Source organism: Mytilus trossulus, chromosome 13 (genome assembly GCF_036588685.1).
Source record: "Mytilus trossulus isolate FHL-02 chromosome 13, PNRI_Mtr1.1.1.hap1, whole genome shotgun sequence".
Lineage (NCBI taxonomy): Eukaryota > Metazoa > Mollusca > Bivalvia > Mytilida > Mytilidae > Mytilus > Mytilus trossulus.
Window position 1 is genome coordinate 22,744,092 of NC_086385.1, and position 23,570 is coordinate 22,767,661.

Genomic DNA, 23,570 nt, shown 5'->3' on the forward strand with positions numbered 1-23,570 from the left:
AATGTATTATGATTGGCAAGAGACTAAATGACACAGAAATTAACAACTATAGGTCATCACAATGCCCCCAATAGTTAGAAAAGGCCCGCACAGTCAGCTATAAAAGAGGGAGTAAAGATACCAGAGGAAGAGTCCCCGAAATGCTGTGTGGCAGACAGTATTATTATTTAATTATTAGCTCCCTTGGTAAAACTCCAAATTTTATATTTAATGTATTTTATTGCTAAATAAAATGCATAAAGCTTAATAAGTATAATTATATTTGTTAATTGCATAGCTTTTGCAATTTGAATTCATTGGTTAAAGATTTCTATTGATATTGTAAAGTGTGATATTTGCATCGTCGCAAAATCTTTGGTTACCTTCTTTGGATACCTTTAGTGAGAATTTTATATTCTATAGATATCACCAATGGGTTTATAAATATATGGATTAAATAAAAATGTTATAATCCATTAAAGTTCAAGCCAGGGCCGACCGTGCAAGGGCTGTATAGTCATTCAAGGTCGTAAAGATACGGATGAGAGCTGTTTAGCAAGACATTATGGATTTAAACTTGATATGTGAAATTATTAGAGAACTGAACTTATCATACCAAGGCAAGCCATTCTTTCTACCTCCCTATACATAAGCGCAAACTATATGGCTTCTTGTAAAAAAGAGTAAATTGGAGTATTGATTGCTGTATTTCTACTTTCAAGCGTTGGCCACGATGTTTCTACAACCCCTAGGATTTAAAACAGAATCTTCACAATTTCGTCCGCAAAACAAAATAAAAATGTTAGAAAAGACGAACCAATATTAAAACAAATTCAATACATGTTTTGAATTATGTTTTTACAACTCTTGGTCATATCCTAAGTAATATCTAGTATATTTGAGGATTGAAATAAGAAAGCTACGTGAAAAAAACGGATGTCCAACGTTACATTTATGAAAAACTGTTTAAACTCTTATGTATAGTGATCCTATTTCTCATTCTCTGATCTTCTTGATTCTTGGCAGGAACAACGACATGTGTCGATTTTTGTGGCGTTAAAGCCGTTATTTTACCAAATTGTATTTGACTCGGTGGCTGCATATTATGCTGGAATAGGAAAACTATCCGACGTTTTTCGTTAACTCAACGACTGAAAGTAGATATAGCAGAAAATGAATAAAAAGAGTAAGACAATTATAATAATATCTAACAAAAGTACAAATATTTGCCTCATGTGAGTTCTAATATTGCTGATTCAATAAAATCTTCTCTACACAGTCGTTTTTCAAACGGTAGTCATTTTGTCCAAGTTGATATTTCATTTTTCAAAGCAGTTAACGCGTATTTTTTATAATTGATCAAAACAAAAGTTAGATACACGAAGAGTAAAAAATGCCAAGATTCTTTTCTTATTAACTACACATTTGGGTCTTAAAGGAATAGAATGCTTCCATACATTACATTACGGTAGCCAATTTGTCCAAACGTCTGAAAACGTCTATAATCCTAAAGACGCTAAATTCCGACGTTACATGTGCTAAAGTTTCAATTAAATGTTCATGATAATTAAAACAAATCGTGTTATGAAATTTAGAAAAAGGGGTTGATGATTGCTGCCGGAAAAAAAAGAATAGTGCATGTTGATATAGACTCCGCCCGGAAACATAGGTCGACACAGGTTAAATTTTGAAATTTTTATTAATCGTATATAGCTTTTAACGAGTTATTTAAAAGAACTTGGAAATGGGGAAAAATCCCATTACATGAACTTCGTCCAACATTTGCAAAGACAAATTGGAGACACCAAGACAGTCCTCTAAATGTAAAATGCGAATTGAAATTTATGTTACGGAAGTACTCCGAAATAGATCATTTAAAGTCGTCACTTCAGTAACTTAGAGAAGCAATCACCAATATTAAGACTTAATAACAGTTAACGGAATGTTTTACTTCCCAATTTGTCCTGCTATTCATGTTATAAGTGTTGTAATGAAAGTAATTCCTGTACTAGCGAAGCCGGAACTTTTCGTCAATATAAACTTGTGCATGAAATGGAGGTAATTGAAAGACGAATCCCAAACAGCGACGAAACCCGTTCATCGTATTAATAATTAATAAAAACCCGGGATTATATCTGCCGTTTTCGCGGACAATCCAGGAGTAGATTACTAATATTTTGAAATGTTTATATCTGAAGATGACTTGGGGAAATAATGCTAAAGCTAAGGTTCAAGTAATTGAAGGGGTGTATTTCGAAAACACAGGCGCGGATCCAGAAGGGATTAAGGGGGGGGGGGGGGGGGGGTTGGGTGTGGACGATCAATGCATTTGAATGGAACATATAGTTGGAACCCCCCTTTGTCCTGGGTTAGGACCCCCTTTTAAAATGGCTTGATCCGTCCCTACAACATATGTGCTAGGGAAAATACAATTCTATTCAACCAAGGGTAGAAATGTTCAATGTACTTGCAGAGTGTCAGATATATTTGTATTGGGGTTGAATTTAGATATAGAAAGTTTGCAATGACAGATGATATCACAGCGGCTGATATGCACCTTGAAAGTTAAACATCCTATGATAGAAAAATTATGGAAAACCGTATACATGTACTTCCGTCCCATCTTTCCTTCCTACATTTACTTGCGACAGTACTGCATTTTTAGTTGAAATAACTAATAAAGGGTAAACATTATAAAATCGATTTCCACAACTCGAGGTAATTTTTGATAAAATGACATCACAAAACGAACAAAACCAGAATCAACCAACAATATGAAAAACCGAATAAAATTTTGAAAAATTAATCGAAGTCAAAAACCCTCTTCGACACCGTTTTTTTAAGTGTAACGTGTTGTAGGAACATCGTGCCAAACGTTTAAAAGTAGAAATTGAGCAGTCAATACTTTAATTCACCCTTATTACAAGAAGACATGTAGTTTGCGCTTATTTACAGGATGATGGGATGCATGCTAGACTTGCAATTTCAGTCCCTTCTTTATATATCAATCCACAGAATATTTTAAGTTTCATATGACCTAGTCTGGCTGTATAGCCCTTTTAATAACATTCCCATAGTTTGAACTTTAGAATAGAAGAGGTTTTTTTTATCTTTATTTAGAATAGAAGACTTTAAACCCTATTCTTATTCTTTAAATCTGTAAATAGAATCTATGAAATATATAAGTTTCTCACTGAAGGTATCCAAAGAAGGTGACCAAAGATTTTGCAACGATGCAAATATTAAACTTAACAATATAAATAGAAATCTTTAACCAATGAATTCAAATTGCAAAAGCTATGCAATTAACAAATATATACATATTAAGCGTCATGTAAATTATTTAAAAAAAACAACATTGAATATGAAATTTGGAGTTTTACCAAGGGAGCTAATAATTAAATTATAACACTGGCTGCCACGCAGCATTTCGGGGACTCTTCCTCTGGTATCTTTCTTTCCTCTTTTTATATAGCTGACTATGCGGGGGCTTTTCTTATTATTGGGGGCATTATGATGACATAAAGTTGTTAATTTCTGTGTCATTTAGTCTCTTGCCAATCATAATACATATTCTTTTATAAATGGCGATGTCGTTATTTCGACATGATATGTCGAAATAACGACAAAGCGATGTCGTTATTACGACATGTTATGTCGAAATTACGACATAGCGATGTCGTAATAACGACATGTTATGTCGAAATTACGACATGCTATGTCGTAATTACGACATATTTTTTTTTTTTTGAATGGCCCTTATCGGCTTCCGTATATGTGCATATAACCAGAACATTTTTTTCATTATCATCCAATTATCAGGACAGTTTTGATTGATGAATCTGCAAGACTTTAAACAAACAGCTATTATATACCTCGGCAATCGGTGAAACGTTTTGAATAAAAGTGGGGTTTTATTGCCGTTTTCATGCAATGTTAAAAAACCTGGGCGATCAGCACAGAATTGGAATCAACCAGCAAAGATCAGGTCTAAATCACTAGCACATAACATTCTCTAATACATGGCTAGAAAGTCAAAATCCAAAAAGTTATTTATCTTCGAAAATAATGACACATATCTAAAAACATCCTTTCTATTTTCTGTTCTAGTAAATATCCATCAGCCAAGGATTGATGTTTAGGGTAAGCCTAAAAAAAAAAAAATTTTGTAGATCGTTTTGTTGTGATTTTACACCAAATACGCAGGCATGCGGTGGATTCAGCGTTTACGCGTATACATATGTTTAACTTCCCCAGTTTCTATATTAGGCGAGTGGCATTTTCAGAAAAGACGCTTAGTTATTGACTTTAATGCACCCACCTAACACACAGCTGAATTTTTTATATGTTATAGTATAATATCTGAACTTCCTTTTTTGGTCGGTCGTAAAAAAATCGTACGGTGCAAGTTTTGTAAAATTTAATTAAAATACAGAAATAATTCCAAATTGAAAATTGACCAACAGTGTTGAAGCGTGAAAAAATAATATGTAGCTTTATTTTCTGTTGTCACAATGCAAAAATTATTTACGTTTGTCTTAATTTTTTTTGAGAAACCGACTTCTGTATTTGAAGTTTGGTAAACCTTAGTTTTGCAGCTGTATATGTCGCGGGCAGGACTCCATTATGATTGAATCAATATCACAGTGACCTGATTTTATTATATGACCATCTCCTATTATATGATGTATATTCATATTTAGTTTGGAAAACCAAGATTCAACGGTTCAAACGATATGAACCGGACACAAACCAGACAAGCACGAATCAAATAATGTTTGAAAACTTGATGGCTGAAATGTCAATGCCAATGTCAAAATGAACTGATTTAATTTATGAAGAACCACGTGCCATCCCATAAATACATCTCTGAACTAAGTGTGTTTAACATCAGTTCTATAGTTCAAAGCAATGCATTTTATATTTAAAATCATTGGTTTTTCGATGAACTGTATATCTGTATACATTTATAAGTTACCTGTTTTAATTCGACACGGGCCACAAACAAGAGGGACTGACGGACGGACATACTTAAAGTATGATTCATGTATCCTCTTTAACTTTGCTTTTGATTGTATTAAACATATATGAAATACACGCGATAGTGATTTCTGATCATGAAACGGTTTGTAGGCTGTTCACAAACAGGAGACTATTGTCGCTGTTGATGTGACAAAGACGTCTACTTTTTACTCTCTTTAATGAGATATTGTTTTTGAGATATTGAGATAAGACGTGGCACGGTACTTGTCTATCCCAAATTCATGTATTTGGTTTTCATGTTATATTTGTTATTCTCGTGGTGTTTTGTCTGATGCTTGGTCCGTTTCTGTGTGTGTTGCGTTTCGGTGTTGTGTCGTTGTTCTCCTCTTATATTTAATGCGTTTCTCTCGGTTTTGGTTTGTTACCCCGATTTTGTTTTTTGTCCATGGATTTATGAGTTTTGAACAGCAGTATACTTCTGTTGACTTTATTTAATGCGTTGTTTTCTCTTACAAGAATTTCATCATACTTTTTTATTTTGTATGGCACACCATCAATTATACTAAATATTAACACATTGAAGGTCAAATATTTGTTATTATACGCCGTTTTTGTAGAAAGTACCGTTTTACATATAGCAGAGTGAAAACGTCAAAATGACGTCAATTATCGCTAAACCATGAACGATATGCGAATAAGAATCAGAGAGACGTTATCAAAGTATCGTGTAAAGTAAAATTTGAATTAACTATATTACCAGTTGCTTCAAATAATACAATAATACTACAAAAGTGTTATTCTTTCAATTTTTTATGAATGACCTTCGACCCCAATTTAAAAAAAAGTGCACCATATTTCACTTTTACCACCGGGAAAAATGGAATCTTCACATTTTTCCTTTCGAATGATATATTATATAGCTGTGTGTTAGATAGGTGCATTAAAACTATTTTTTAGGTCTGAACGTCACTCGCCTATATGTGCCTGTTCAAATGCAGTAGTATGTATTTCAGTGGTAATCGTTGATTGTCAAATTTGTCTGTCATAAACCGTATCGGTTTTTCGTTTGTATATTTTTTCTTCACATTTAGCGTTTTAATAAATATAAATAACAAAAAAAACCACTTTATAACGATAAAAGCTCATTATGAAGGCGGGAAAGCTATTGTTTGTAATCTTACACGTGACATGAAGCCTCGAATTCAAGTTCATTAGCATAAAACGCTGGATGGTTTTACCATTTATGACATTTATTACAGTAACAATTAGAACGACAGTATTGATTCACGTTGCGGAAGTAGCATAAATAGCAGGAGACACGCCTGGTTCAAGTTCTGTTTGCATTTTCCGAAGTTTGTATTGTATCTATTTAATCGATTTCTATGATTTTCACCACATTGGTAACCTGTTGATCTATGTATCATATGAGTAAATATAAGCTGCTGTAGGTCAATCTTGTGAAGATGCCTCACATCGAACGAAATGGAATCATGGCATTATCAGTTAAAGCCAATTGTTTGATATTATTTAATTAAAATTTGTTTGGTAAAGGTTTGGTAAAGGTATATGACATAAAGAAAAAGAAAAACCATTTAATGAATTTCTGTACATGTTGAAAAGATAATCTGCATATATGATATACAAAATGTATTTATTTCTTAGTATATGTCTTTTCCCATGGAAATCGTTTCCCATAGTTACAGAAAAACATCAAGAAGACGTCTCCATCATGGCTACTAGGTAGATTGTCGCCTTGAAAACGGTATCTTAGCAAATAAGCATCACCCAAATTATCCCCATACATTTTTGGTTCTTTAGAGTTTATGTTTACAACTCCAGAACAGCGTTCATATTTTGGTGGGTTTGAGCCTTTCACGTGGCAATGAGCCTCACAAACACGTCCATTGGGATCAAAAGCTGTTACAAATGTTTGGACAGTTTCACCATCACTTGGGCGCTTTAATGCAACATATGCTACAGCTTCACTGATTGGTTGCCGTTCATCAACTATAGCATACTCTTTATAATCTCCTTTGTAGGATAACCCTGTGGTTTCGACAAATATTTTAGATTCCCCAGATCCCTTTACTTTGAATTCACCAAATGAAGCAGGATTACCCTCTCGAATTTTTTCCCAAAGTCTGGGATACGCCCGTGGATCGTACAAATCACCATCTTCAAAATTCAGACTTTCTTGTCTTTTACGTTCCGCCTTTTCTTCCATAACTCTTTGGTACTTAGCCGTTCCAATATTGAAACGACAATTAGGTGGACGCTTGTATACTATTCTTACTGGTATGTATGCCCAATTTTTTGCGGAAACCACTCCATTTAACAGGAAGTCGTTCTGGATCGGTTGGTTTCCAGATGACACGGAATTTGACTTGATAGCAGTTAATTTGTGAAAATTTGCTGATCTTTTAGAAACTTTTTTAGGTTGGTTTCTTTTGTCATTAGAAGAAGCTATAAAACCCTTTGTTATTTTAAATTTCACTTCACTTTTTGTAGCTCGAATTCTTTGGAGCAGATTAGCATTTGCATCTTCGCTTGAATCATATTCAACAGAGTAACATACCTTCCTCGTATCATTTTTCTTAATATGTGGATAGTTTCCACAGTTTGGATATTTTGGTGAATTTGCGAAATTAATCAAAAATTTATCGGAAAACATATTATGACTGCATTGTGCTTGGGTAAGATTAACTTTCAAATAATCTGCTATCATAGGAAGGCGCGTGTCTGGTTCGTGTAAATTCATTGTGTTGCTAGGGTAATCACTACCTGGGTCGACATTCTTTCTCCTTTGATTTTCCCTAAACTTTTCCCAAACATAATCAATGTAATTATGATGACAAAAGAAAAATGGATCATTTGGTGCGAAGTTGAGATCACCCATAAGACCCCCAATATACACATGAGGGTTGTTGTGTTGTCTTTCGATTTGACCCAAAGATGTTCCTAAAGTGACCTCACGCATATGTTTAAGAGACATTGTTTGTTTATATCCTTCATCTGTCATATACGATCCAAACCGCCCACCATCCCGTTGTAATAGTACGTGTGCCGTCGTATTCCAGAACCCTAACGCGCCAGTTACAACAATTCCTCGGAGATTACCAAAATACCGTTTACTAAATAAAATACTTTTTTTGGGGTCTATCATGTTGTGGTCCAATGTTGTGTCACAGTATGGTAACATGACTCGGGGATTCTTATCCCAGAGAGCCAGCTGTAATCTGCAATGTAAATAATTAACAATTTTAAAATCTAAGGGAGCAACCATTTAACTTCAAGTGGGCATATGGAAAGGGGATTATTTTGTCTTTGTTCAAAGCACGATCTTTTGTTTATTTTTACGACCCTATCAATCAATGTTTTTTAAACACTATAAGGTTTGTTGAAAAATCTGTTTTTATGTTATGTAGTTGTCATCAGCTTGACCACTATGAAGAATATTTTTTAGGGAAAAACCTTACCCATAACTTTTTAAGTTGATTGGTGGAAAACGTCTTTTTACAGCAGATGTCTAACCAATAACGTAAATATTTCATTTTTTTGGGTACAACCCAAAAATATAACCACAATTCATTAGATTCTTAAACACTTAATTATGATAATTGTAATACTAGTACATATCATATATTTAATAGAATTTAAGTCCTGTACTTAAATTCAGTTATCACGGTGCGCTGTACTATTACATTGGTTGGTTATTAGTGAGTTTAAGAAAACTCAAATTTCATTGGTGGTTAGTGAACCATACAATTTGACGTCACGATCCTTTTTTAATTCGGGTCCAACAGGAGAGGCTGCTTTTAAAATAACTTGTTGTTATCAGAGGAAAATTTTATTCAACAAAAAATTGTCAGGGAGTATTTTATGTTATATAATAATTTTTGAAAGGAATTGTTATAGCTGTACGCACATTAACGAGGATTCGTGCAATAAAAGACAATATTGACGTTAATTATCCAAAAACAAGGATACCTGTACATGTGTATGGCGACCACATGGCTGAAATCAAAAAACAATTTTTTTTTTTTTTCTCTTTCAAAGTTAATTTTATGTAATTTTCTTTAAGTGCCAACAGTTTGGTTTAGATTTGAGTCTCTTTCCACAGGGAAAAAGTAAATGTTTACTTTGAAACAAGGATGCATGTAACTGACCTAGTGAAGCACATGGCGAGCACATGGTTTATTGAATTTTCTTTCAATGTTTTTTCGTTGCCGTTGCTAATTTTCAAATATAATAAATGGTAAATAATGCTTCTTGGTAACATGTTAGGACTACCAGAATTAGCAAAAATATTCAAGTTATCTGGCGAGTTGAAATAACCTTTCGTGTGTTGGTTTGCGAACTTGAGCCATGGCAAAATATTCAGTTCGTTGATTGTGTCCATTATCAGGTGAAAGGAGAATATCATCGCGGCTACACGCCCACATTAATGTGTTTTAATACTTGAATTTATAAGACGCGTCCTGGTCCGCATACTTAATTTAGTTATTGTTTATTTACACACTTAAATGGAATGTACCCATAATGCTTTGTATTGTTATTATATATGTAGTTCGTACCGAGTTCTATCACTTAAAAGCTGAAGCCAACTTTATACATGGTGTCAGATGTGGGAACGTGTGCATTACATGTATGCATATTATTTGCAAACTTCTGTTCGAGGAACAAGAATCCACTTAATAATAAATACACTAGTCTCCGTTGTTTCGCCTTCTATGAACGAGTTTCACCGGTGTACAAGAGGTCAATTGGTACTTTTAAAATGTAAACAATTACATCAAGTCAAATAATTTTCGAATATTGGTGTTCCTGATGGATAATAGAGTACAGAGTTACATGAAATTCACACAACCTTATTAATAGTACTGTCTTCTTTTAAATAATAAACCGGTCACAGCCTATTTAATTTAATTTAGCTATTTTGTGATACATGTACATCAGTATTTTGCTTCGTATATATATATATATTAATAACACATGTGTGATATTTTCTACTGGACATTTAATCAAGCAATAATCAATCTGGATTAACCGAATATTCAGACAAGTGTTTTTTGTTTTTAAATTCTAGTTATTCTTTTAGTAGTCATGTCAGCACAGCCCAGGCGGTCAGCCAGGAAAAGGAAAAATTTGCCAATAGTGGCTGCTGCATCAGCAAGGAAAAAGGCTAACCAGAGAGTACCTGACACTATGTCAGTAACTGCACCACAGTTGCCTACAGTTGATACTGGTACACCATTCATAACCGTTACTAGTTCTACTGGTACATACCCAATGTTGTTTTCACAGACCGGGGCAGGCATATATACCAGTGCAAGTACAGGGCCAGTCGATTTGACAAGCACAGCTAATACCCTTTTATACTCAAGAGTACCACTACCAGACCAAAGAGTGTGCAACACTGTAACCAGTCAAGATCCTCCAGAACATTCCTTAGGTAATACTAATGGTGCCTCAAGTTTTACAATGCCATTTAGTACTTTTGATCACCCTATTCAGATACCCAGCATGCATGCTAATATTGCTTTTAATGTTTCTCAAAGTATTAGAGAAAAAATTCAGAAAAGTGAATTTATTGATTTAGGCATTTTGTTGATTAACAATACTCAGCAGGCTACACAAAAGCTTGTTTTTAGAGGGGGTGAATTTATTGTGCAAACAGAAAATATGCAAAACAAAATTGGGTCTATTGACCAATGGACATCAGCATTTATCATTTTTGTTAGTGTATATTGTACTGTGCATTCAGGTAGATTACAAGATTTACTTAAATACATGTCAGTTGTACGTTTGGGTGCAAAAAGAAATCCTAATAATTTAGGTTGGAAGTTATATGATGAACAATTTAGGTTGCGCAAAACACTGGATCCGGCAAGTTCATGGGCTATAGTAGATCCAGAGCTTTGGTTATTATATATGGCTGATAGTATTGGCACACAAAATTTGGAAGTAGTTTCTTCTGGTTACAATACATTTTCTGCTAATAGAAATGTGAATAAAACGTCCAAGTGCTATGCCTTTAATTATAACGGCAAATGTTTCAATTCATTTTGTCAATATAGTCATGCATGTATACAATGTCATGGTGTTCACTCAGTTATAAACTGTCATTTCACGCAAAATAATTTGCCTTCACAAATAAGACCAAATCAACAGCCAGAACAACCCCAGCAGGGATACCAGAAGATTTAAACATAAATTTCATACTATAATTGGGTCCCTTATAGTTAGTTCAGTTGCCCAAAGTACCTAAACAACACATCAAAGAGGTGTATTGTCCTTTAATGAGTTCAGAAAATTGTTTGGTTTATAAAATGTATGGCCAATACCTTTGTATGAATTGTGCAATTTTATAGCATATTTTCTATTAAGTGTTATTTAGCAGGGATAAGTTTTTTCAGTAGATTGAATGTCTTGGGCGATTTTACTCACATTTATTATAAAAAATGATGGAGGGAGTTAACCGGTCAAGGCCAAAATTAGGGATTCAAGATTGCCTATTACCAAAGAATTACTTCTATTAATAGTTAAAATTCTATTGTTTATTTGTTCCTCCAGTTATGCAGTTAAGTTGTTTAAACTAAAGGTTGTTTTAAGATCCTCCAGTCCCAAATTTCTAGTCGTACATGTAGGTGCTAATGATTTAGGGAATATTAAAACTGAAGACCTAAGAGAAAAGTTGATACAAGCTATGACCTTTATTTCAAAGGACTTGCCTGACACTAAAATTGTGTGGTCCCAAATGCTGCCTCGTTTAAACGGAGATATTCTAAAGTGTAGATACAGCCTATTACAGGGTTAATAAGACAGTAGCTAACTATATATTGGAATCGGGTGGTTATTGTTTAATATGCTATCCAGACATTTCTAGGACTGAAACATGTATAAATCTGATGGGGTGCATTTGTCTGTCATAGGAAATAACAATTTTTTTCAAGGTGGTCTTTAGTTTTTCATGCATAAAACCAATGGTCATGTTTTCCCCTCTACTGATATATAAGTATGAAATATGTTGTTTTGTTTTGTGTTTTTGTCTCAGTGATATAAATATAATATTGTTACCTAAGACAAACTTTGTATAATTGATCTTGTGTGTAAATTTTTACTGTAGATATATACAGTTTTTTACGATTTATTGAGCAACTTTACTAGTAGTTACATGTAACTTGAAAGCTTTCTTTGATTTTTTTGTGGATGTATTTGGCTCACAGCTTGGCAGCGAACCTCCATTATATGGCGGTTGACAATGAATCATTATTCTGTTTCACTGTCAATCTGGCATAATTCGCTGCATCAAAAAACATTTTGTTTTATGAATAGGATCATTTACTACAGATCTAGATGAACAATGTAAGGGTTCCGATCCATCACCTGTGTTCCCACGGTGATTTCCAAATTGTTTTAATCCTATCTTCAGTTACCATTATCTGTGGTAGTAATTTATATATATATATATATGACAGTACGGTTGCCATAATCAGCAATATGCGGGTAACCTCATTTTTCAGTTATATACAACATGTATAAATTATGAGAATAATAATATTAAAGGCTGTGGCCAAATACTGCCAATTTGTTGTTTGGTCTTACTAAGCATCTGGGATAAACAGTTATTTTACAGTTCAATTGAACTTTTCATTTTCACTCGTTCATGGTGCAAGAATAGGGTTACAAAACAGACAAATGATATTCCATGATAATTGTTTCTTCATTAAAAAAAACCAATCATCAGTTAGAAAAGAACGTTTTCTATCTGTTTTAGATCATTATAAATAAACCTTAATCGCTTAATTTCAGCTAGCAAAAAAATAGCTGCTAATGATCGGTTGATATGGATAGCTAAGACCTAGTTTTAAACTTGATCAGTTCACTTTACATCGATATAAGGCCAATGTGAACGCTTTGATCCGATCTTGAATCGGTATAAACTAAAACAATAAAAGAGATTGTTTAAGCTAGGTTCATACTGCCGATCAGACCAACTCGATGATCCCGATTGTCCAAATTTCCACGACCAACCTCCACCAAATTCTTGATCGGGTCTGTTTACGACTATTACCCGACCGCCATCCGATTATACACGACATTAACTCGACCATTTACGACTCCTTAATGACTCCAACACGACTCTATCCCGACAAAAAAATGAATACTTATTCGATAATTCCGATCAATTCACGATCTTTACATGATCTTCACAAGATTAGCTAGACCAAATCAACTATTTACGATCTCAGCCTGATCTCGATCAGACCAGATCGACCTGATCGTATATGGGTCGTAGGGATAATCGGGAATTGGTCGGGTATCACATTTTTAGTAAAACAAACGTCTGTTTTTTCCGTTGTCGCTTCGGAGTGGGCATTAAGCGTTACCCTTATCCGTCCGTTCTCACGTACATGACCCTTTATAATTTCATATATGCTAGCTGGGGCATGATTATTGGTGTCCCATGGACACATTCTTCGTTTATTTGGTTTCATTCAGTAGAAGGTCTGAATAAAATCATATATTTTAAATATCTACATATATAGAAATGAAGCAGTTGGATTTGTGGGCAAGGTGGTAAGAGATCAGAGAGACAGGTTAATATCTATGACGGGACTTGTAGAGTGCATAGAAGACGAAGAAGATGATGTAGACATCAACAGGAACCGAAAATCTAGGTGAGGCAGTGGCTGACACGACGACTACTTTGTGGGCAGTATGAGATGCACTAAGTGGGACCCAGTGCTTATAAAAACATCTTTATAGTGAACACTGATATGTAATGGTAGTTTTATTGCTCTTTTTTGGAAATGACACAACAAAATGAGATTTGTGACTGGATTAGTACTTATGTTAGATATCAATATACATAAACTTTACAATCCCCATTTCCTTGCTTTCTTACAAATAAAGGCGAACTGTTTGTCAAATAAATGTGTATAAGTATATAATCGGTATTTCTCATAGATTTGATATCCAGTAGTTGAATGGTTGAAGATATTCATTTTCTTTTTCCTTTATGGCAACAACCTGTATGTATTTGCCAAACAATTTACTAGTAGTAAAAAGAGGACAAGGATGTCACATATTTCCCCAAAATTTAAACCAAAGTAGAGTTTCAATCCCCTGGAGTGATACCTTTTCTAAAACAGTTTACAACTTTACATGTATCTATGAAACATGCATTTCTTTCTAACCAAAGTTTGTTAAACGTTGTGTGCCGTTTGTAATAGTTTGTTAAACATACCAGAAGTAGAAACAAATGCATCGTTTGGTTAGAGGGATTGAAATTTAAGTAATTTTAGACAATGTTTGGAGTTATGACGGGCAAGAACACGTTTAGAAAATGCTAAAGTTAGACAGAAATGTATCGTTTTTTGAACTGACAAACGACGAATCTGTAGACGCAGAAAGAAATTCACACCCAAAAAAATATATTTGTCTTTCGTCTCATTTTTATGTAAAATGACGTCAAAGAGTTCGAATGAAATAAATGACTGTAAGGTGACTTATAGTTTCTGACAAACGGAAAATACGGACAGACAAAACAGAAAATAACCCATAAAACAGGTAAAATATAAACTCGATGTTCTTATAAACTAACTTTGAAAGATAACTTTGTCATCAGCAGTCTAACAATGAATATTATTGCACAGTTACTTTAATATTTGAAAAATTCGCCAAAACTGCAGGATTTTCTTCCCTTCCGGAACATCAGATATCATCCCAGGATTTTTTGGTATATACGTGTTGCTAAGTTTTTAGTTTTTAGTTTTCTATGTTATGTGGACTGCTGTATGTCTTCCCTTTTTCATTATGGCTCTGTCGGTTTGTTTTCGACCTCTAAGTCTGCTTGTTCCTTTGATGTCTTTTGTCTCTCTTTTAAAATGTGACCTCTCTTTGCAAAAGTAAAGACACATTCTGGACATGGATGAATTTTTGTACAGTTAAAAATAAGTTGCCAATATATTTTAGCGGAAGCAGAGTTATGAGAGTTAATCAGATCTGCACACACATTTAGAGAATCGTGTAGCAGTCATATATTCTCGTGTATGGCTGAGTAGAAATTGAAGAGTGGTCGAATGTGGTCGCGAAGGTATCGAGTATTGGTCGAGTTGGTGTGGAATAACATAAAATACAAGTCGCAGTGATCATGAAGCGATCGGGCATTGGTCGAGTTAATCTAGAGATTTTCGGACATTAGTCGAGCAAAGTTCGAAATGATCGAGTACTGATTGGTAATTTTTTTGTATTCCGACCAAACTAAATCTCTACACGATCATTTCTCGATCACTTCGACCGCTACTCGACGAATTCTCGATCCCTTCTCGAGTGACTTGCTTCTCAATCCTTACCACGAATGTTTTGACATGTCAAAAGTTCTTGGTAAGAAGTCAGATCGAAGACGAGCAAGAGAGACTATCCCGAACATTCTTGTCGATTGAGTCAGACCAGTCTCCCAATAACGTAATTTGTCTTGATCGGGATTGCTCGAGTTGATCTGATCGGCAGTGTAAACCTAGCTTTAGTTTGAATCGATCTAAAATGAACCGATCTAGCTTTAAATGTGAACGCATGATCAATCTAAACTAGTACGATTAAATCGAAAATAATTTATGCGCGTGAATGGTGGAATTGAAAGGACTGAAAATTAACAATAATAAAATTGAGAATGGAAATGGGGAATGTGTCAAAGAGCCAACAACCCGACCATAGAAAAAACAACAGTATTTTTGTGATTTTAATTTTTACTTGTCCTGCTGTCTTAGCTGGTATGCGTTAATATTTATAGAAGAACTAATCGAAGTTAATTATCAGTGTTATTCGGTCACGAGTTGAATATTTTTCGATATTTGAATTCTTTAATTAGTTATTCTTTTTATTACATTGGCAAACGGCTTTTGTAAAGATATTAATTTAAAACATGTAAGGAACTATATCTTTTTTCTACGCATTCACAATTTGTTTTGATCCGCCGTTATCGGAGTCTCGACAACTCCTATTATTGTATGACGTAAGAGAGTGAAATAACCACGTTTATTTCACATGTGAAAGTATAGGTTTTTATTTAACTGGGAAATCATTGCAACCAATATAATAAAAGTATTTATTCATAACTAACGCAGTCGATAATGATTTATGATATAACACACGTTGCGTTACCCAATATTTGAAAGACGGTAACTAGTGTTTGTTCAATAAAATAGTTATATTCCCGTAGTTGTAATCTGCTATTCAACAGGCACATTTTTTCCCAGGTTAGTGAAGGGCTGAGCGATCACGCACATGTTTAATTGTTAAACTGTTATTTAGGTGTTGTTTTATTGGCCATCTGCTTTTAAGACAAACATGGTCTACAAACATGTTTCACCCTAAACATTCTGTGTATCTGCCTGTCCCAAGTCAGGAACTTGAAATACAGTTGTTGTTATTTGTTGCTGTGTAACATATATGTTTTTCGTTTTTTGTTTACATTAGTTAGGCTGGAACCTTTTATAGTTGTCTATGCGGTATGGGCTTTGCTCATTATGTTTTGTTTTTGTGTCATGTGGTCACTAGTAACATATTGTGTCATTGGCAATCATACCACCTCATCCTTTAAGTTAAAACAGTATTTATTAATGAAATATTACAATGTTACATAAAGTTAAAATATTGGATTTGGAAACAAGTTTGGAAAAAACTTATATAAATCATTCTCCCTTTTAATATATACCACTGGAAAAGATTACCATAGCTCTTTTGTTTTGATCAAAACCTTTCGCTTAACTGCGTTATCTATGTTCATGAATATGGTCATAAACAAGGTTCTATTAAACGAATATCGTTATTTTTATTTTAATGAACGCACATTGAATAAACGTGATTTTGTAAAAACAAGTATTGGCACCCGTAAAATTGTTCTAATGATAATATAAGGATAGGCTGGATATACCATTAACTGAGGGATTGATGTCTGATGCATCTCCAGTAACGTACTTGCTTTTTGTTTCTTCAATTAAAATGAATTGAGTTGCCTTGACAACAATCCTTGAAGTAAATCAGCTGAAGAGAAATAATGTACAGGTAAATGAATCAATAACAGTTGAGAAAAAAAGAATACTCACACTAAATTATATATTCTGTGCCATCCTAGAAATCCGGGTCCAAAATGTGCACCCATTATGGCTGTCTGTTGATGAAGTCTTGTTATGGCAAAATAGGACTGTAAGTAAAATATTTCACTATTGTTCACCAAAATATCTAGACCTTAACTAATATGACGATGAAAAACAAATAAAACCTTATGACAAATGAAAGTATAGTAACATAACGATCTTCTTTTGATTTCTAAATTGAACCATATTAAAATCGTAATGAAGCATGGAGTGTTTGTGTGCAAAATCAAAATTATAAGTCAACATCAGGAATAGCACAACATTCCAATTCAATATTGAAGCATTTTCGTTTTTGCATTTACACTGAAGAAATCCTACCATCTGCCTTTAAAGCTTTTAAACAACTTCACAAAGCAAAAATTGAATATCAAAGACCGTTGCTGAGAATAAACTTTGTCTTTAAAAGCTTCAGTTTGATTTTTTGACAAATATTCTTTTCCAATGTGGTACATAATCACACCATATTCACCAATTATGCTTAATAATTTGCTTTATTACGAGGATCAGTTGGGGCAAGATCATATGAGGAAGAGGTATATTAACATTATTCCACACATTTTTTGATAAATTCCAATTCGTTTCATGGTAAAATATTCGGCTTGGATCTATTAGCGAGCAACATTTGCTTCCCGGTACGTATGGTTGTTGATTTACATACAGTATAAATGTGTTGTAAATGGATTTTAGTCAAATTTTACAAATTGTTTTTTGTACAAATTGTTTTGTACAAATTACAAATTGTAGAAAGTCAAAATACAAATAATAATTTGTACATTTTTTGTACACATTATAATTTCATAAAGCATAAAATGAATAACATTTCCTTTTCAGAAGTTTATAATGTTATTAATATTATCATCTCCTTTTGCGAAGTAACATTTAGCCTGTTTCAAAAAAAATTAAACACGCAATATAGATCGATATGGATCCTCGACCAAAAGCAAACCATATAGAATTTTTGTACCCAAAAGTATGGCTGTCTTTCAACCAGATTATTTCTTAAAGATCAGTTCTTCAATGTGTTACCTTCCAACTGAAATAGGTAGTAAGAAGTAAAATAACAAAACATACTAAAATCCAAGGAAAATTCAAAACGGAAAATCCCTAATCGAATAACTTAATCAAAAGCTGAAACACATCAAACGAATGGATAACAACTTTCACATTCCTGACTTGGCAAATGCGTTCTCTTTTGTAGAAAATGGTTGATTGAACCTGGTTTTATAACTTGCCAAACGTGTATTACACTGACATCAAATTTCATTATATTGACAACAGTGTGTGAACAAAACAAACAGACACAATTGGCAAAAAGGTAAACAATGATAGATTGTGTTGCATATTGTATACGAATATGTTGTTACTTAGTAATAAATATTGTGTTATTATTTTAATAGATGTAGCTCTCTCCTTTGGCTAAAGCCTTACAATTTTGATTGTTTCAATAGGTATGGGTTTATGGCAGACAAAGATTGGGTAAAAATTTGTATAAGAAACTAGAAAAATCAAATTCATCTACATTGTAATGTCAAATTATTCCTCCTATCGAATTTAGATATTCCCAATTTCCATTCTCAATTTCATGTGTGATTTAACAGAAATTGAAGGAGTAAAATCAGATGTGCTAGTAATAGTAAGATTATTGTACTTAAAAGTAAATACCAAAAAGCTTAATAAGCCATATCTTACTTGATTCAACCAGTTGATTGATGTTTGTATAATTCAGAATAAAGATTATTTCATGAAAAGCTCAAACTCAAATCTTTAAAATCAACAGATGAAGAAATATGCAGAAAGGTCGAAGGAAGATGACAAAAAGGAACCTAAACAGATTAGATAATTTTTTCTTATGGGAGATTTGTCTCAGGGAGTTAAAACCTTGGTTTTTACAATGAAATCTGAACCTATCAAAGGGAATTTAAATCATAAATCATGTAAGTGTCAAATAACTACTGAGCATGATGTTCCCACCGAGAACTAACAGTCTTCTTCAATATGTCACTGTACGTCTTCAACGATGGGCTTTGTTCACTGTTGAAGACCGTAAGGTGACCTACAGTTGTAAATGTTCGGTCATTTTGGTCTCTTGTGGACAGTTGTCTCATTGGCAATCATACCACATCTTCTGTTTTATATTCACACAGTGGTATCGAGCCAATGCTAGTACAAGATTTGCGTTGTCTGAAATTTAAATTCAAAACTCTGGTAAATTGGTTTGAAAAGTGCAACGAACATTATTCTAATCCTTTTTTTTAGTTTTTGTTTCTGTAATCGAAGATCAATCCCGATTGATCTTAGAAACTATAATGACAAATTAAAGTGAACATATAATCAAATTTTGAATCTGAAAACTCCCGATAATTTTGCAATATCAATATTAAGATATACCCCATCTTTCCATAAAGCTTTAAGAGCAGCAAAATAATCATCAAGTTGTTTGTTTGTCATCGTCCGGATTTCCTTTCTTTGATTATTCCACTTCCATTTAGCACTTCTTTTCCTTCGTTTGTATTCGGACTCAAGTCCCTGCAGACGACGACCAAGATGTTTAAAGTATCGTTCGTTGTCTTCGGTAACAGGACTGACCACATCCTTATCTACATTATTATAAGCAACCTGGTAATTTTTACATTCGAACAGGATATCAAATGCTGGTATCCTTCTCGGTGAAACTCCACGGCTACGATCCATTAAGCATTGCTCCATTGGACCAGGGAACCAGTCCTTGTAGATGAGAGCTTCGACTCCATTTATGATAAATAGGAGAAGAGCACAGTACCAATTCATCTAAAGTACAAAGATAAGAAAATGTTATTCCCTCATACATAATTAATCATTTTCAGTCCATAGATTGTTACATTAACACTAGATATATAAGGCCGTGGTCACACCAAACGCCGTGTAGAGTAAACATGTTTACAATTAGTTTAGTGTACTGTACACTGGTTTCACATTACATTTGTTCACATCTATACACCTTGTTTAGCTACCTGTACATAAGATTTGTTCTCACTTGTAAACTATATGACATTTAAATGTTCATTACGTAGAACTGAATTCAAAACTTTTGGAAAATTTTTCTGGCGGTAAGGAAACAAAAGGGGGATCGGGGTGGGAATTGAAATATTCCGATCCCCAATTTGATAAAAAAAAAATGGTCATACAGATGATAGAAAAAATATTCTGAATCAAGAGTTTCCCCATACATTGTAGTGTTAAATATTGAGAAAAAAAAGTATTTGATCACCAGCATCGAAAAAAAAGGAATGAAAACGTACGCGCGAAAAAAAATCTGACTCAGATAAAAACAAATAACCCTCCCCCTTTTTAGCTCACCCGGCCCGAAGGGCCAAGTGAGCTTTTCTCATCACTTTGCGTCCGGCGTCTGTCGTCGTCCGTCGTCGTCGTCGTCCGTCGTCGTCCTGCGTTAACTTTTACAAAAATCTTCTCCTCTGAAACTACCAGGCCAAATTAAACCAAACTTGGCCACAATCATCATTGGGGTATCTAGTTTAAAAATTGTGTCCGGTGACCCGGTCAACCAACCAAGATGGCCGCCATGGCTAAAAATAGAACATAGGGGTAAAATGCAGTTTTTGGCTTATAACTCAAAAACCAAAGCATTTAGAGCAATTCTGACATGGGGTAAAATTGTTTATCAGGTCAAGATCTATCTGCCCTGAAAATTTCAGATGAATCGAACAACCTGTTGTTGGGTTGCTACCCCTAAATTGGTAATTTTAAGGAAATTTTGCTGTTTTTGGTTATTATCTTGAAAAATATTATAGATAGAGATAAACTGTAAACAGCAATAATGTTCAGCAAAATAAGATTTACAAATAAGTCAACATTACCGAAATGGTCAAATGACCCCTTTAGGAGTTATTGCCCTTTATAGTCAATTTTTAACCATTTTTTGTAAATCTTAATTATCTTTTACAAAAATCTTCTCCTCTGAAACTACTGCGCCATATTAAACCAAACTTGGCCACAATCATCATTGGGGTATCTAGTTTAAAAATTGTGTCCGGTGACCCGGTCAACCTACCAAGATGGCCGCCATGGCTAAAAATAGAACATAGGGGTAAAATGCATTTTTTTGGCTTATAACTCAAAAACCAAAGCATTAAGAGGAAAACTGGCATGGGTTAAATTGTTTATCAGGTCAAGATCTATCTGCCCTGAAAATTTCAGACGAATCGATAGTCAATTTTTAACAATTTTCATAAAATTTGTAAATTTTTACTAACACTTTTAACTGAAACTACTGGGCCAATCATTATAGATGGGGATATATGTACGCAGCAAGAATGTTCAGTAAAGTTAGATCTACAAACATATCACCATCACCAAAACACAATTTTGTCACGAATCCATCTGTGTCCTTTGTTGAATATTCACATATACAAATGTACCAAGGTGAGCGACACAGGCTCTTTAGAGCCTCTAGTTTTTTAAGTCAAGTGGTTGCTACTTTATGAAAGCCATTTTTATAATTTGCAGTAGATTGAATATACATGTACTAGAGATGTCCCGATTATGCATTAGAAAACGTTAGCTGCAGCAGCGTGCTTACAGCCTAAAAAAAAATTAACATATTAGGGATCACTACATTTTTATCTTTTCTGTTTGTTTCAAATGGTATTTCTTCTCCAAGGAGTATTTGGTAAAGGAATATGGTAACGTTTTTTTTAATTTATTTTAAGTGTTATTTAATGGATCTGAGATACTAGACAAACATATCATTTACCTCACACTTTTTTTAGTCATGCATAATGCGTATATCGTTGTTTGAGTAAAGACCAGTGGCGAATATTCCTGTGTACGTCAAGTCAATTCGGGAAGACCTTTTCAAATGAATTAGGCAGCAACTATTTACTTCATGTAATGAGGAGGGATAGGGGGGGGGTGTAGGGGGCTATTGATTTTTTTCAGGACAAATTTTGATGACAAGTCGAAATCAATTTTAGCATTATATATATATAGTGGCAGCTGAGGGTGAAACAAACAAAAAATTTTCAGGGCCAAAAACTGGAAACATTTTTTTGTTTCCAAAACAAAATCCATAGCTCACCACTCCCACCCCTTGCCTTTATGTTTTATACTCAACTATAATAGCCCCGCCCCCACCCCCGAAAATCAATTGGTTGTTCAAGTTTCCTTATCAGGTTCGGCAATGATGCTTGTTTGAGTCTTGATCAGGGGTTAATAAATAAAAGCACGTTAATTTTTTTTAACAAAACAAAATCTGTAAAATTTAGACAACAATTTCTGTAAAGAACTATACTAATAATTATCAAAAATATCAATTTTACTCAAAAATAGTTTCCTCCTTAAATATATACACGGTAAAACTAATGTCCTAACTGCCTAGTTTTGTGTACACTTAACCTACACAAGGCCTACATTGACTATCGACTGTGTGTAGATAAAACATGATTTAAACTACATGTAAACATTGAGTTTTATCAATGGGAACGCAATTGTGTTTAGTTTACGTGTGAGTTACACTAACACAACACCGAATTTAGGTCAATGTGAACACGGCCTAACTTTGCGATATAGCACGATATAGTATAATACAATGTAATATATTCCGATATTTTACCGCTTAATGCCACATTTACCTTTAACGTCTGTTTGGACTGGTCATCCAATTTTATGATAATCACGGAACTGCAATCAATTATCAATCAAGTCAGATTTTTTTCCCCGCAAAACACAAGTCAGAAATTTGGCAGCCGTGTTCACTTGTTCCGTTGACTTTTAGCTTTTATTTGATTTGGAAATTTTAATATGGATTTTTTTGTGGGGAATTTAAATTGATGTTCAGTTTTTTTGTTAGACTTTGTGGATTTATTTTTATCTGCACGTGCTCTTATATAGAATTCCTCATCATTTAGTCTTATAAGATAAATTGTGTCCTTAAGCAACAAACTGTTATTATAATGTTATACATCTGAACGGGCACTAGCTAATCATTTAAAATAAAGTGAAATAGTGAAATAATAATTCTGTTTAAGCAGACAGTATGGTTAAATTTGGTCAAATTAACCAAATAAACATTGATGATAAATTATTCACTTCAAGTGATAAAAAACTACGTACCTTTCTCCTGCCAGGATTTAAGAACTGAGTTAACTCTAATTGATGAGAGGAAAGTATGTATTGGTAATAAAAGCAATTGTTCGTAGCATATGTCACCGTTTGAAATTAAAAAGATCACACCTTCAATGTAAAAACAACTAATAAACTATATATCCAAAGGTATTATTCTTTGTTTAATCAACCTCAAGTAAACACAATGAGATTGATTTCATACATAACTAAGTTTTACATTAATTAATATAGTAAAAATGTGAAAACATCTACTAAGTATAAGAAAATTAGTGTTTATTTTTTATACTCTTTATTATTTGCGTAAAATGAAAAAGAAACTTAAACTTC

General features: G+C 33.7%; 2 protein-coding genes across 3 annotated transcripts; one reads left to right on the forward strand and one right to left on the reverse strand.

The window, feature by feature from the left end:
• Positions 1–6,536: 6,536 nt before the first annotated feature.
• On the reverse strand, positions 6,537–23,312 carry LOC134695533 (uncharacterized). The gene is made up of 4 exons (XM_063556821.1): positions 23,232–23,312; positions 19,512–19,910; positions 17,073–17,170; positions 6,537–8,198 (listed from the first exon to the last, which is right to left on the reverse strand). Exons 2-4 carry the CDS (start codon positions 19,908–19,910, stop codon positions 6,614–6,616), a joined length of 2,082 nt encoding a protein of 693 aa, XP_063412891.1. The 5' UTR covers positions 23,232–23,312; the 3' UTR covers positions 6,537–6,613.
• LOC134695534 (uncharacterized) lies at positions 8,609–12,549 on the forward strand. 2 transcript variants are annotated; one of them, XM_063556823.1, is made up of 2 exons: positions 8,609–9,607; positions 10,061–12,549. In XM_063556823.1, the coding sequence occupies exons 1-2, from the start codon at positions 9,502–9,504 to the stop codon at positions 11,167–11,169; spliced, it is 1,215 nt and encodes a 404-aa protein (XP_063412893.1). In that variant the 5' UTR covers positions 8,609–9,501; the 3' UTR covers positions 11,170–12,549. The 2 variants fall into 2 exon arrangements, with proteins under 2 accessions (XP_063412893.1, XP_063412892.1); XM_063556822.1 differs by having other exon boundaries at positions 9,494–9,741.
• Positions 23,313–23,570: the final 258 nt, after the last annotated feature.